We start from the raw sequence: 15,297 nt of genomic DNA, 5'->3' as shown, positions 1-15,297 counted from the left end.
GCCCTGCTGTTGTTAATTTGGGGAGGGGTCTCCACTCACCGGCCAGGGCCTTGCTGCTGTTGTTAATTTGGGGAGGGGTCTGCACTCAATGCCTTGCTGTTTAATTTGGGAAGGGGTCTGCACTCACTGGCCAGGGCCTTGCTGTTAATTTGGGGAGGGGTCTCCCCTCAATGCCTTGCTGCTGTTGTTAATTTGGGGAGGGGTCTGCACTCACCGGCCAGGGCCTTGCTGCTGTTGTTAATTTGGGGAGGGGTCTCCCCTCAATGCCCTGCTGCTGTTGTTAATTTGGGGAGGGGTCTCCCCTCAATGCCCTGCTGTTGTAATTTGGGGAGGGGTCTGCACTCACCGGCCAGGGCCTTGCTGCTGCTGTTGTTAATTTGGGGAGGGGTCTGCACTCACCGGCCAGGGCCTTGCTGCTGTTTGTTGTTAATTTGGGGAGGGGTCTGCACTCACCGGCCAGGGCCTTGCTGCTGCTGTTGTTAATTTGGGGAGGGGTCTCCCCTCAATGCCCTGCTGTTAATTTGGGGAGGGGTCTGCACTCACCGGCCAGGGCCTTGCTGCTGTTTGTTGTTAATTTGGGGAGGGGTCTGCACTCACCGGCCAGGGCCTTGCTGCTGTTTGTTGTTAATTTGGGGAGGGGTCTGCACTCACCGGCCAGGGCCTTGCTGCTGTTGTTGTTAATTTGGGGAGGGGTCTCCCCTCAATGCCCTGCTGTTGTAATTTGGGGAGGGGTCTGCACTCACCGGCCAGGGCCTTGCTGCTGTTTGTTGTTAATTTGGGGAGGGGTCTGCACTCACCGGCCAGGGCCTTGCTGTTAATTTGGGGAGGGGTCTCCCCTCAATGCCCTGCTGCTGTTGTAATTTGGGGAGGGGTCTGCACTCACCGGCCAGGGCCTTGCTGCTGTTGTTAATTTGGGGAGGGGTCTGCACTCAATGCCTTGCTGCTGTTAATTTGGGGAGGGGTCTGCACTCACCGGCCAGGGCCTGGCTGTTAATTTGGGGAGGGGTCTCCCCTCAATGCCCTGCTGTTGTAATTTGGGGAGGGGTCTGCACTCACCGGCCAGGGCCTGGCTGTTAATTTGGGGAGGGGTCTCCCCTCAATGCCCTGCTGTTGTAATTTGGGGAGGGGTCTGCACTCACCGGCCAGGGCCTTGCTGCTGTTTGTTGTTAATTTGGGGAGGGGTCTGCACTCAATGCCCTGCTGTTGTTAATTTGGGGAGGGGTCTCCCCTCAATGCCCTGCTGTTGTAATTTGGGGAGGGGTCTGCACTCACCGGCCAGGGCCTTGCTGCTGTTAATTTAATTTGGGGAGGGGTCTGCACTCACCGGCCAGGGCCTTGCTGCTGTTTGTTGTTAATTTGGGGAGGGGTCTGCACTCACCGGCCAGGGCCCTGCTGTTAATTTGGGGAGGGGTCTGCACTCACCGGCCAGGGCCCTGCTGTTAATTTGGGGAGGGGTCTGCACTCAATGCCCTGCTGTTAATTTGGGGAGGGGTCTGCACTCAATGCCTTGCTGTTAATTTGGGGAGGGGTCTCCCCTCAATGCCCTGCTGTTAATTTGGGGAGGGGTCTGCACTCACCGGCCAGGGCCTTGATCCGCGAGCACTCGAAGCCCTTGGGGTCCCCCCAGGCCCGGGGCTCCCCGGGGGGGTCCCAGGGGCCGTTGTTGTTGTTGGGGGGAGGGGCGGCCTCGGCGTTGTCCAGCTCCGCTGCCATCGGGGGGGGGTCCCCAAATTTGGGGAGGGGTCCCACGGCGAGCTCGGGGGGGCTGCGAGAGAAATGAGGGGAGGGGGCTCAGGGTTGGAGCCCGGGGTGGGGTTAGGGGGGGCTGGGAGGCACGAAATGCAACGAGACCCCTCCCCAAAATGCAGTGAGACCCCAAAATGCAATGAGACCCCTCCCCAAAATTCATTCAGGACCCCCAAAATCCCCCCCAAGACCCCCAAAATGCAACGAGACCCCTCCCCAAAATTCAATGAGACCCCAAAATCCATTCAGGACCCCCAAAATGCAGTGAGACCCCTCCCCAAAATTCAATGAGACCCCCAAATCCATTCAGGACCACCTTGAGACCCCCAAAATCCCTCCTGAGACCCCCCAAATTCAATGAGACCCCTCCCCAAAATTCAATGAGACCCCAAAATCCCCCCAAGACTCCCAAAATGCAGTGAGACCCCTCCCCAAAATTCAATGAGACCCCAAAATCCATTCAGGACCCCCCTGAGACCCCCAAAATTCAGTGAGACCCCTCCCCAAAATTCTCAGAGACCCCCAAAATCCATTCAGGACCACCTGAGACCCCCAAAATTCAGTGAGACCCCTCCCCAAAATTCAATGACACCCCCAAAATCCCAACTGAGACCCCCAAAATGCAGTGAGACCCCTCCCCAAAATTCTCAGAGACCCCAAAATCCATTCAGGACCCCCCTGAGACCCCCAGATCCATTCAGGATCCCCAAAATGCAACGAGACCCCTCCCCAAAATTCAATGAGACCCCAAAATCCCCCCCAAGACTCCCAAAATTGAATGAGACCCCTCCCCAAAATTCTCAGAGACTCCAAAATCCATTCAGGACCCCCAAAATCCCCCCCAAGACTCCCAAAATGCAGTGAGACCCCTCCCCAAAATTCTCAGAGACCCCCAAATCCATTCAGGACCACCTTGAGACCCCCAAAATCCCTCCTGAGACCCCCCAAAATGCAGTGAGACCCCTCCCCAAAATTCAATGACACCCCCAAAATCCCAACTGAGACCCCCAAAATGCAGTGAGACCCCTCCCCAAAATTCTCAGAGACCCCAAAATCCATTCAGGACCTCATTGAGACCCCCAAAATGCCCCCAATTCCCCCTAAAATGCCCCCAAAAGCACCCAGGACCCCCCAAAAAATCCCCCCAAACCCTTCCAGACCTTTCAAGACCCCCAAGAACCCCCCCCAAAAATCCTCAACACCCCCAAAATCCTGCCAGGACCCCCCAAAATCCTGCCCAGACTTCCAGCAACCTCCAAAACCCCCCAAATCCCTTCACGGCCCCCCCAAAACCCCCTCAAGACCCCCGGAGCCCCCCCAAAAAACCCAAGACACCCAAACCGACCCCACGATCAAAATTCCCCCAAAAGCCCCCGAATTTCCCCCCAAATCCCCTAAAATTCACCCCAAATCCTCTAAAATTCCCCAAAAATTCAATAAAATTCCCCCGAATCCCCTAAAAATCCCCCCAAATTTTCAAAAATCCCCCCAAATCCTCTAAAATTCCCCAAAAATTCCCTGAAATCCCCCTCAAATGTCTCAAAATCCCCCCCAAATCCCCAAAAATTCCCCCCAAATTTCTCAAAATCCCCCCAAACCTCCTGAAATCCCCCCCAAATCCCCCAAAATTCCCCCCAAATTTCCCAAAATCCCCCCAAATCCCCTAAAATTCCCCCCAAATTTCCCAAAATCCCCCCAAACCTCCTAAAATCCCCCTAAAATCCCCCAAAATTTCTCAAAATCTCCCCTAAAATTCCCCCCAAATTTTCTCAAAGTTCCCCCAAATCCCCTAAAATTCCCCCCAAATTTCTCAAAATCCCCCCAAATCCTCTAAAATTCCCCGAAAATTCCCCCAAATTCCCCAAAAATTCCCCCAAATCCCCCTCAAATGTCTTAAAATCTCCCCCAAAATCCCCTAGAATTCTCCTACAATCCCCCAAATCCCCTAAAATTCCCCTAAAATCCCCCAAATAACCTGAAATTGCCCCCAAATTTCCCAAAATCCCCCCCAAATCCCCCTAAATTTCCCCCGAATTTCACCAAAATCCCCCTAAAATCCCCCCAAATCCCCCAAAAATCCCCCCAAATTTCTCAAAATCCCCCCCAAATCCCCCTAAACCCCCCCAAATCCCCTAAAATTCCCCCTAATTTCTCAAAATCCCCCCCAAATGCTCTAAAATTCCCCCAAAATTCCCCAAATCCCCTAAAATTCCCCTAAAATCCCCCAAATAACCTGAAATTGCCCCCAAATTTCCCCAAATCCCCCACAAATCCCCCCAAATCCCCCTAAAATCCCCCAAATCCCCTAAAATTCCCCCCAAATTTCCCAAAGTCCCCCCCAAATCCCCTAAAATTCCCCCCAAATTTCTCAAAATCCCCCCAAAATCCCCCTAAACCCCCCCAATCCCCTAAAATTCCCCCCTAATTTCTCAAAATCCCCCCCAAAATCCCCTAAAATTCCCCTAAAATCCCCCAAATTTCCCCAAATCCCCCCCAAATTTCCCCAAATCCCCTAAAATTCCCCGAATTTCACCAAAATCCCCCTAAAATCCCCCCAAATCCCCAAAAAATCCCCCAAATCCCCCTCCCCCCCCAGGCCCGGCCCCTCCCGCCCGTGACCTTGAGGGACCTCCCCCATCCCCCACCCCCCCCCATCCCGGGACCCCCCAAAATCCCCCCAAAAAACCCCAAAATCCCCCCCGGGACCCCCCCCCGAGCCCCATCCCCATCACCTGCCGGGCCGGGCGAGGCCGGGAATCCTGGGAATCCTGGGAATCCTGGGAATTCTGGGAATGCGGGGATGGGGGAGGGGTCCCGGCGGTGGGGGAGGGGTGGGGGGGGGGTCCCCGCTCCCCGATTTTGGGGTGGGGGTTGGGTGGGGGAGGGGTCGCCGCCGCCGCCGCCGCCGCTCCCGCCCGGAGCCGCCCGCGCCCCTCCCCCCCCCGCGCCCCTCCCCCCCCCCCCCCCCGCGCCGGGACACGCCCCTCCCCAAAATTCCCCAAAAAATTCCCCAAAAAATTCCCCAAAAAATTCCCAAAAAATTCCCGAAGCGGGATGGGGGATCGGGCAGCGTCACCCCGGGATTGCCGTTATCCCGAATTTGCCCGTTATCCCAAAATTCCCACAATCCTGGGATTTCTGTTATCCCGAATTTCCCCATTATCCCAAAATTCCCGTTATCCCAAATTTCCCCGTTATCCCAAATTTCCCACAGTCCTGGAATTTCTGTTATCCCAAATTTCCCCATTGTCCCAAAATTCCCACAATCCTGGGATTTCTATTATCCCGAATTTCCCCATTATCCCAAAATTCCCGTTATCCCAGAATTTCTGTTATCCCAAATTTCCTCATTATCCCAAATTTCCCTTTGATCCCAAATTTCCTCATTATCCCCAATTTCCCTGTTATCCCAAATTTCCTCATTATCTCAAAATTCCCATTATCCTGGGATTTCTGTTATCCCAAATTTCCCCGTTATCCCAAAATTCCCATTATCCCAAATTTCCCTGTTATCCCAAATTTCCTCATTATCCCAAAATTCACCGTTATCCCAAATTTCCTCATTATCCCAAATTTCCTCGTTATCCCAAATTTCCCGTTATCCCAAATTTCCCCATTATCCCAAAATTCCCGTTATCCTGGGATTTCTGTTATCCCAAATTTCCTCATTATCCCGAATTTCCCCATTATCCTGAATTTCCCTGTTATCCCAAATTTCCTCATTATCCTAAAATTCCTCATTATCCCAAATTCCCGTTATCCTGGGATTTCTGTTATCCCCAATTTCCCCGTTATCCCAAATTTCCTCATTATCCCAAAATTCCCGTTATCCCAAATTTCCCCGTTATCCCAAATTTCCCACAATCCTGGAATTTCTGTTATCCCAAATTTCCTCGTTCTCCCAAATTTCCCCGTTATCCCATATTTCCTCATTATCCCGAAATTCCCATTATCCCAATTTCCCCCCCCCCATTACCCCAGTTTCCCCATTATCCCAGTTCCCCGTTATCCCAGAATTTCCATTATCCCAGTTCCCCATTATCCCACTCTCCCAGTTATCCCAGTTCCCCCCAATTATCCCACTCTCCCAGTTATCCCAGTTCCCCAGGATGGCTGAGAGACTGGGACCCTATGGACTGGGATAAACTGGAATGGGGTTATACGGAACTGGGATAACCCGGACTGGGATAAACTGGACTGGGATTATATGGAACTGGGATCTTATGGACTGGGATAAACTGGAATGGGATCAAATAAGGACTGGGACAAACTGGAACGGGATCATATAGAACTGGGATCAAATAGGGACTGGGATAAACTGGACTGGGATAATCTGGACTGGGATCAAATAGGGACTGGGACCCTGTGGACTGGGATAAACTGGACTGGGATCCCATGGAGTGGGATAAACTGGACTGGGATGAAATAGGGACTGGGCCTGTATAAACTGGGACCCTGTGGAACGGGATCCTATGGGTTGGGATCTCATGGACTGGGACCATACAGACTGGGATAAACTGGTCTGGGATGATATGGACTGGGATCCCAGCGACCGGGACCACACGGAGCGGCACGGAACGGAGGAGGAGGAGGAGGAGGAGGAGGAGGAGGAGGAGGAGGAGGAGGAGGAGGGGTGGAAGAAGAGGATGAAGGAGGAGGAGGAAGGGTCAGGGAGGACAAGGCGAGAGGGAAGTGAAGGGATGCGGGAGGACAATGAGGAGGAGGAGGCGGAGGAGGGAGGCAGGAGGAGACACAGAGGAGGAGAAGGGGGTGCGGAAAGGAGGAAGGAGGAGCGGCAGGAAGAGGAAGAGGAGGGACAAAGGCGGATCGGGGCTGAGCAGAAGGAACCACGCGCTGGAGCCCTCGGTGAATTCGCAGCCCCCAGCTGTGGGATCATCGCCCCCCATCCCGCAGGTGAGCGGGGAGGGGCAGCTCGGCCCAGATATCCGGGGGGTGCCTGGCTTGGGTTTTTGGGGGATGTTTGGAGAATGCAGCGATCCAAGGCTGAGCGGGAAAGGCCCCTCGGGGGGACATTGGGGGTAGGCGGTGGCGGCTGCCGGCAGAGGCAGCCTGGAGGAGCAGAGCCCTGTGTCCGCCAGGAGCCCAAAGTGGGGAGCCCAGAGAGGGGGGAGCGGCGCCATTGGCGGGAGCCTCAAGAGCCCGGAGAGGGGCAGGGGGGACTCCTTGGAGCCCCCGCAGCCCAAAGCAGAGAGTGAGGGGAGAAGGGAGCCCAAAGGGAGCCCAGAAAGCCCCGGCATCGCTGCATGGGGAGAGCGGAGAGGGGGGAGCTTTTGGGATTGCCGGGACTGCCAGCAGCCGGGGCAGGGCGGGCACCCAGGAGAAGGGGGACCCCCAATCCAAGCGTGACCCCAGCAGCTGGGACAGGGGGAACCCCGAACACCAGAGGGGAGGGAGCAGGGACGGGGAACTCCTGGGAGGCTTTTTCAGGGCTGAATCTCGGTGTTTGGGAGGTTTTTATTGACCCCACATGCCTGGTGATCTCTAGAGATGGCCTTGGGCAGAGGGACCTTCAATGTCACCGTGCTCATCCCGTGTTTGCCCTAAAGCAGGATTTCCCGTTGCCAAGCCCTGGGAGGCTGTGAGGAAGAGGAAGATGTCCCAGGAGGCGCAGGCAGGTGAGGAGGAAGTGCTTGTCCTTCCTCCCCCAGAGCAGGAGCTGAGGCTGGAGAGCAGGGAGGACAAATCCCCGGGGCAGAAGCTCGTGGCAGAGGCCGTTTGGAGCGGCTCCACGGCGCAGGAAGGCAACAGGGAGGAAAAGGCCCGGAGATGCCGCACGAGGAGGGGCTGCAAAGGCAGATGGCGGCGATCTGAGGGGGAAAGACCCAGCCTGGGCCGGGAAGGCGGCCGGAGATGGAGCCAGAGCTCTGAGCTGGTGCTCCATGAGCAGCCCCATGATGGGGAGAAGCCCCACACGTGCGGGGAGTGTGGGAAGAGCTTCAGTAAAAGGTGCGACTTGATCAAGCACCACAGGACCCACACAGGGGAGAGGCGCTACGAGTGTGGGGAGTGTGGGAAGAGCTTCAGCAATAGCTCCAACCTTATCAGGCACCAGAGGACCCACACTGAGGAGAGGCCCTACGAATGTTCCAAGTGTGGGAAAAGGTTTAAGACCTGCTCCCATCTCCTCCAGCACTATCAGATTCACACAGAGGAGAAGCCCTTCTGCTGCCCCGACTGTGGGAAGGGATTCAAGTGCAACTCCGACCTTGTCATCCACCGGCGCATCCACACTGGGGAGAGGCCCTACGAGTGTGGGGAGTGTGGGAAGAGCTTCAGGTGCAGTTCTAGCCTGATCAAGCACCAGAGGACCCACACTGGGGAGAGGCCATACGAGTGTTCCAAGTGTGAGAAGAGATTTCAGACCACCTCCAATCTCCTACGGCACTATATGAGTCACGCAGAGGAGAAGCCCTTCCGCTGCCCCGACTGTGGGATGGGATTCAACCGCAAGTCCCGCCTCGTCAGCCACCGGTGCATCCACAATGGGGAGAGGCCCTACGAGTGTAGGGAGTGTGGGAAGAGCTTCAGGTGCAACTCCCACCTGAGGAGGCACCAGAGAATCCACACTGGGGAGAGGCCCTACGAGTGTTCCAAGTGTGGAAAGAGGTTTCAGACCAGCTCCCATCTCCTCCAGCACTATCAGAGTCACACAGATGAGAGGCCCTACCGCTGCCCCGACTGCACGAAGGGATTCAAGCACAATTCCGACCTCGTCACGCACCGGCGCATCCACACTGGGGAGAGGCCCTACGAGTGTCCCAAGTGTGGGAAGAGCTTCTCACAGCGCAGTAACTTGACCCGACACCAACGGAGCCACCGCTAATGGAAGGCCTGCGAGCGCCCCGAGTGCGGGAAGAGCTTTGTGCGCTGCTCCAGCTCCATCCCCCTCTGAAGGAGCCACGCTGGGCACAGCCCTGGTGACCCACATTCCCTGTGATCCGTGCTGGGAACACACCTGGCTGCTTCTCCTTTTGCTTTGGCCTTAATTTCTTTCTCTTCTCCATCTCTCTGCAGTCCAAAAGCCAAGAGGGATGGATCTGTCTCTTCAAAACCACTCAAATCCTACTGAAAAGAGCTTTCTTTTAGCCCATAAAGGCTCAATACTACCTCAAGATGGCTTCTTCCCACCTCAGGAAAAAACCTCAATCCCACACCAAACCCACTTGATTCCACAGCCACCAGGCTGAGATGGGGTTGGGAGGAGACTGGGAGAAGTGGGATCCCAGTTGGGAGCAGTGGGATGGGGATTGTGGTGGGCTGGGTGTGTGGGATGTATTTGATAGCAAATAAAACTCTCAGACTTACTGATTCCTTTGCCGTCCATTTTCCTTCCGCGGCAGTTCTGTGTGCAGAGTGCCGCCTCCCAGAGTGTCCCCTCACGGCTGCCGCCCTTGGCCTGAGCCCGCCCCTTTCCCCTCACGGCTCCCGCCCTTTCCTTGCCCCCTTTCCCCTCACGGCTCCCGCCCTTTCCTCGCCCCCTTTCCCCTCACGGCTCCCGCCCTGTCCTTGCCCCCTTTCCCCTCACGGCTCCCGCCATTTCCTTGTCCCCTTTCCCCTCACGGCTCTCGCCCTTTCCTTGCCCCCTTTCCCCTCACGGCTGCCGCCCTTTCCTTGCCCCCTTTCCCCTCAGGGTTCGCCCTTCGGGAACGGGCCAGGAGGAGGAGGAGGAGGCAGGGAGGAAGAGGCCGAGCGGCAGCAGGAGAAGACGAGAGGGAGAATCTCGTGGCCCTGGCGCTCGCTGAAGTGGCCGCAGCCCCGGGGGCATCGCCCCCCATGCCGCAGCTGCCCGGGGAGGGGGAGCTGGGCCCAAATATCCCGGGGGGTGCCTGGGTTTGGGGTTTTTTGGGGGGGATGTTTGCAGCTGGCAGGGCTCCAAAGCAGAGATGGACCTCGGGGGTCCCTGGGAGTTTTTTTTGGGGGGTCCCGGGGCCGGCAGTGGCTGCTCCCAGTATGAGCCCAGTCCCTCCCAGTCCTACCCTATGATGATGCACTTAGCCCCAGCATGGTCCCAGCTGCTCCCAGTTCCTCCCACTTGCATCCAGTGTGTTCCCAGTTCTTCCAGTTGCCCCTGGAATACTCCTCCTCGCTGCCAGTATGGTCCCAGTCTCTCCCAGCAGGTCCCCAGTCACTCCCACTTGCCCCCAGCGTGTTCCCAGTTCCCCCAGCACTTTCCCAGTCGCTCCCAGTCTGGTCCCAGTCACTCCCCCTGTGGTCTGAGACCCTCCCAGTCTATCCCAGTTGCCCTGAACATTCTGTCGGTCTTTTGCAGGCACTCCCACTTACCTCAGCGTCGTTCACATGCTCCCAGTTTTCTCCCAGTTCCTATAATGATGTCCCCACTTTGTCCCACTATGGGTTTGGTAGCTCCCAGTAACGCCCCATGAGGCTCCACTCACACCCACTGTGATCCCAGTAGGATTGTAGCCACTCCCACGATGATCCCAGGATGATCCCAGTGTCCATCAGTGGGATCACAGCCTGCCCTGGCATGCCAGTGTGATCCCAGTATGAAGTCAGTACAGTCCCAGTACATTCCCAGTATGGTCCCAGTATGATCCCAGTATGATGTCAATAAGATCCCCCTTTCTTAAGGCAAGATCTGAGTTGGTCCCAGTAGAAGCCCAGATAGTTCCAATCACCCCCCCTATGCCCCCAGTGACTCCCAGTTCCTCCCAGTTGCTCCTCCCATGTTCCCAGCTGCTCACTGCTGCTCCCAGTCATGCTCAGCATAGTCCCAGTCACCCCCAGTCTATCCCATTTGCCCCTACCATGGTCTCAATTACCCCCCAGCACGCTCCTATGCACACCCAGCATGATCCCAGTACGATCCCAGTACGATCCCAGTACGATCCCAGTATGATCCCAGTGCAGCCCAGTCCCTCGCCGTGCTGCCAGTGCTGGGGTCCCGCAGCCCTCTGTGCGTTCCCCGCTGCCGGAGGTGGCGAGAGGAGCCCCAAGGGCTGGCAGTGCCCGGGCAGGGTCCCCAGCCTGGCCCAGTTTGGATGTGCAGCCCCCAGTTTGGCCAGTTTGCCTCTCCTCTTGGCCGGGCCGGGTTCCCCCCGGCCGCAGCGGCTGCGAGCAGCCGAGAGCCCCGCGCTGCCCGTGCCGAGCTGTGCCGGCTCCATCGCCGCTCCTGGCGCGGCTGCGAGGGCTCCGCAAACGGGGCAGCGAGGGTGTCGCTGCTGCTGGGGGACGAGGAGGAGGGGGGATGGAAGAGGACGAGCGGCAGGAAGAGGAAGAGGAGGGACAAAGGCGGATCGGGGCTGAGCAGAAGGAACCACGCGCTGGAGCCCTGGGTGAATTCGCAGCCCCAGCTGTGGGATCATCGCCCCCCATCCCGCAGGTGAGCGGGGAGGGGCAGCTCGGCTCAGATATCCCGGGGGGTGCCTGGCTTGGGTTTTTGGGGGGATGTTTGGAGAATGCAGCGGTCCAAGGCTGAGCGGGAAAGGCCCCTCGGGGGGACATTGGGGGGTGGCGGTGGCGGCTGCCGGCAGAGGCAGCCTGGAGGAGCAGAGCCCTGTGTCCGCCAGGAGCCCAAAGTGGGGAGCCCAGAGAGGGGGGAGCGGCGCCATTGGCGGGAGCCTCAAGAGCCCGGAGAGGGGCAGGGGGGACTCCTTGGAGCCCCCGCAGCCCAAAGCAGAGAGCGAGGGGAGAAGGGAGCCCAAAGGGAGCCCAGAAAGCCCCGGCATCCCTGCGTGGGGAGAGCGGAGAGGGGGGAGCTTTTGGGATTGCCGGGACTGCCAGCAGCCTGGGCAGGGCGGGCACCCAGGAGAAGGGGGACCCCCAATGCAAGCGTGACCCCAGCAGCTGGGACAGGGGGAACCCCGAACACCAGAGGGGAGGGAGCAGGGACGGGGAACTCCTGGGAGGCTTTTTCAGGGCTGAATCTCGGTTTTTGGGAGGTTTTTATTGAATCCCACATGCCTGGTGATCTCTAGAGATGGCCTTGGGCAGAGGGACCTTCAATGTCACCGTGCTCATCCCGTGTTTGCCCTAAAGCAGGATTTCCCGTTGCCAAGCCCTGGGAGGCTCTGAGGAAGAGGAAGATGTCCCAGGAGGCGCAGGCAGGTGAGGAGGAAGTGCTTGTCCTTCCTCCCCCAGAGCAGGAGCTGAGGCTGGAGAGCAGGGAGGACAAATCCCCGGGGCAGAAGCTCGTGGCAGAGGCCGTTTGGAGCGGCTCCACGGCGCAGGAAGGCAACGGGGAGGAAAAGGCCTGGAGATGCCGCACGAGGAGGGGCTGCAAAGGCAGATGGCGGCGAGCTGAGGGGGAAAGACCCAGCCTGGGCCGGGAAGGCGGCCGGAGATGGAGCCAGAGCTCGGAGCTGGTGCTCCATGAGCAGCCCCATGATGGGGAGAAGCCCCACACGTGCGGGGAGTGTGGGAAGAGCTTCAGGTGGAGCTCCAGCCTGATCAGGCACCAGAGGACTCACACAGGGGAGAGGCCCTACGAGTGTGGGGAGTGTGGGAAGAGCTTCAGGTGGAGCTCCAGCCTCATCCTGCACCAGAGGACTCACACTGGTGAAAAGCCTTTCCAGTGTTCCGTGTGTGGGATGCGCTTCAGCCATAGGTCCAGCCTAATCGGCCACCAGTGGACCCACACTGAGGAGAGGCCCTACGAGTGTTCCAAGTGTGGGAAGAGGTTTAAGATTAGCCCCCATCTCCTCAAGCACTATCAGATTCACACAGAGGAGAAGCCCTTCCGCTGCACGGACTGTGGGATGGGATTCAAGCGCAACTCCCACCTCGTCAAGCACCGGCGCATCCACACCGGGGAGAGGCCCTACGAGTGTGGGGAGTGCGGGAAATGCTTCAGTGGGAGCTCCGACGTGATCAGGCACCAGAGAATCCACACTGGGGAGAAGCCCTACAAGTGTGGGGAGTGTGGGAAGAGCTTCACGTCCAGCTGGGACCTCATCAAGCACCAGAGGACCCACACTGGGGAGAGACCCTACGAGTGTTCCAAGTGTGGGAAGAGATTTCAGACAAGCTCCAGTCTCTTTCTGCACTATCAGAGTCACACAGAGGAGAGGCCCTTCTGCTGCCCCGACTGTGGGAAGGGATTCAAGCACAACTCCTCCCTTGCCAGACACCAGCGCGTCCACACCGGGGAGAGGCCCTATGAGTGTGGGGAGTGTGGGGAGAGCTTCAGGTGCAGCTCCAACCTGATCAGGCACCAGATAATCCACACTGGGGAGAGGCCCTATGAGTGTTCCAAGTGTGGAAAGAGAGTTCAGACCAGCTCCAGTCTCCTCCAGCACTATCAGAGTCACACAGAGGAGAGGCCCTTCCGCTGCCCCGACTGCGCGAAGGGATTCAACCGCAACTCCGACCTCGTCAAGCACCGGCGCATCCACACCGGGGAGAGGCCCTACGAGTGTCCCCAGTGTGGGAAGAGCTTCTCACAGCGCTGTAACGTGACCCGACACCGACGGAGCCATCGCTAAGGGAAGGCCTGCGAGCGCCCCGAGTGCGGGAAGAGCTTCGTGCGCTGCTCCAGCTCCATCCCCCACTGGAGGAGCCACGCTGGGCACAGCCCTGGTGACCCACATTCCCTGTGATCCGTGCTGGGAACACACCTGGCTGCTTCTCCTTTTGCTTTGGCCTTAATTTCTTTCTCTTCTCCATCTCTCTGCAGTCCAAAAGCCAAGAGGGATGGATCTGTCTCGTCAAAACCACTCAAATCCTACTGAAAAGAGCTTTCTTTTAGCCCATAAAGGCTCAATACTACCTCAAGATGGCTTCTTCCCACCTCAGAAAAAACCTCAATCCCACACCAAACCCACTTGATTCCACAGCCACCAGGCTGAGATGGGGTTGGGAGGAGACTGGGAGAAGTGGGATCCCAGTTGGGAGCCGCGGGATGGGGATTGTGGTGGGCTGGGTGTGTGGGATGTATTTGATAGCAAATAAAACTCTCAGACTTACTGATTCCTTTGCAGTCCATTTTCCTTCCGCGGCAGTTCTGTGTGCAGAGTGCCGCCTCCCAGAGTGTCCCCTCACGGCTGCCGCCCTTGGCCTGAGCCCGCCCCTTTCCCCTCACGGCTCCCGCCCTTTCCTTGCCCCCTTTCCCCTCACGGCTGCGCCCTTTCCTTGCCCCCTTTCCCCTCACGGCTCCTGCGCCCCCTTTCCCTTGCCCCCCTTTCCCCCCCTCACGGCTCCCGCCCTTTCCTTGCCCCCTTTCCCCTCACGCCTCCCGCCCTTTCCTTGCCCCCTTTCCCCTCACGGCTCCGCCCTCCTTGCCCCCTTTCCCCTTGTCCCCCTTTCCCCCCCTCACGGCTCCCGCCCTTTCCTTGCCCCCTTTCCCCTCACGGCTCCCGCCCTTTCCTTGCCCCCTTTCCCCTCACGCTTCCCGCCCTTTCCTTGCCCCCTTTCCCCTCAGGGTTCGCCCTTCGGGAACGGGCCAGGAGGAGGAGGAGGAGGCAGGGAGGAAGAGGCCGAGCGGCAGCAGGAGAAGAGGAGAGGGAGAATCTCGTGGCCCTGGCGCTCGCTGAAGTGGCCGCAGCCCCGGGGGCATCGCCCCCCATGCCGTAGCTGCCCGGGGAGGGGGAGCTGGGCCCAAATATCCCGGGGGGTGCCTGGGTTTGGGGTTTTTTGGGGGGATGTTTGCAGCTGGCAGGGCTCCAAAGCAGAGATGGACCTCGGGGGTCCCTGGGAGTTTTTTTTGGGGGGTCCCCGGGCCAGCAGTGGCTGCTCCCAGTATGAGCCCAGTCAGTCCCCCCGTGTGCTTCCAGTTTCCTCGGCACTCCCAGTACGAGCCCAGTCCCTCCCAGTCCTACCCTATGATGATGCACTTAGCCCCAGCATGGTCCCAGCTGCTCCCAGTTCCTCCCACTTGCATCCAGTGTGTTCCCAGTTCTTCCAGTTGCCCCTGGAATACTCCTCCTCGCTGCCAGTATGGTCCCAGTCTCTCCCAGCAGATCCCCAGTCACTCCCACTTGCCCCCAGCGTGTTCCCAGTTCCCCCAGCACTTTCCCAGTCGCTCCCAGTCTGGTCCCAGTCACTCCCCCTGTGGTCCGAGACCCTCCCAGTCTATCCCAGTTGCCCTGAACATTCTGTCGGTCTTTTGCAGGTACTCCCACTTAACCTCAGCGTCTTTCACATGCTCCCAGTTTTCTCCCAGTTCCTATAATGATGTCCCCAGTTTGTCCCAGTATGGGTTTGGTAGCTCCCAGTAACGCCCCATGAGGCTCCACTCACACCCACTGTGATCCCAGTATGATTGTAGCCACTCCCAGGATGATCCCAGGATGATCCCAGTGTCCATCAGTGGGATCACAGCCTGCCCTGGCATGCCAGTGTGATCCCAGTATGAAGTCAGTAAAGTCCCAGTACATTCCCAGTATGGTCCCAGTATGATGTCAGTAAGATCCCCCTCACCTAAAGCAAGATCTGAGTTGGTCCCAGTAGAAGCCCAGATAGTTCCAATCACCCCCCTATGCCCCCAGTGACTCCCAGTTCCTCCCAGTTGCTCCTCCCATGTTCCCAGCTGCTCACTGCTGCTCCCAGTCATGCTCAGCATAGTCCCAGTCA

At 58.0% G+C, this 15,297-nt stretch overlaps 2 protein-coding genes across 2 annotated transcripts in view; both read left to right on the top strand.

The window, feature by feature from the left end:
* LOC119699511 (zinc finger protein 850-like) overlaps positions 1–9,071 on the top strand; it is a 14,713-nt gene extending 5,642 nt beyond the window's left edge. The window contains exon 5 of the mRNA XM_038133131.1: positions 7,656–9,071. Within this exon, the coding sequence (XP_037989059.1) occupies positions 7,656–8,590 (935 nt within the window). The 3' untranslated portion in view covers positions 8,591–9,071. The remainder of the gene's footprint in view (positions 1–7,655) is intronic.
* Positions 1–15,297, top strand: part of LOC119698470 — a 45,225-nt gene that overhangs the window by 7,630 nt on the left and 22,298 nt on the right. Inside the window, 1 exon segment of the mRNA XM_038130334.1 lies at positions 11,770–13,181. Coding sequence (XP_037986262.1) covers positions 11,770–13,181 — 1,412 coding nt within the window.

The sequence above is a fragment of the Motacilla alba genome, chromosome 3, assembly GCF_015832195.1.
Source record: "Motacilla alba alba isolate MOTALB_02 chromosome 3, Motacilla_alba_V1.0_pri, whole genome shotgun sequence".
Taxonomy (NCBI): domain Eukaryota; kingdom Metazoa; phylum Chordata; class Aves; order Passeriformes; family Motacillidae; genus Motacilla; species Motacilla alba.
The sequence above is the reverse complement of the archived record's forward strand: the minus strand, read 5'-3'. Positions and strand labels throughout refer to the sequence as shown.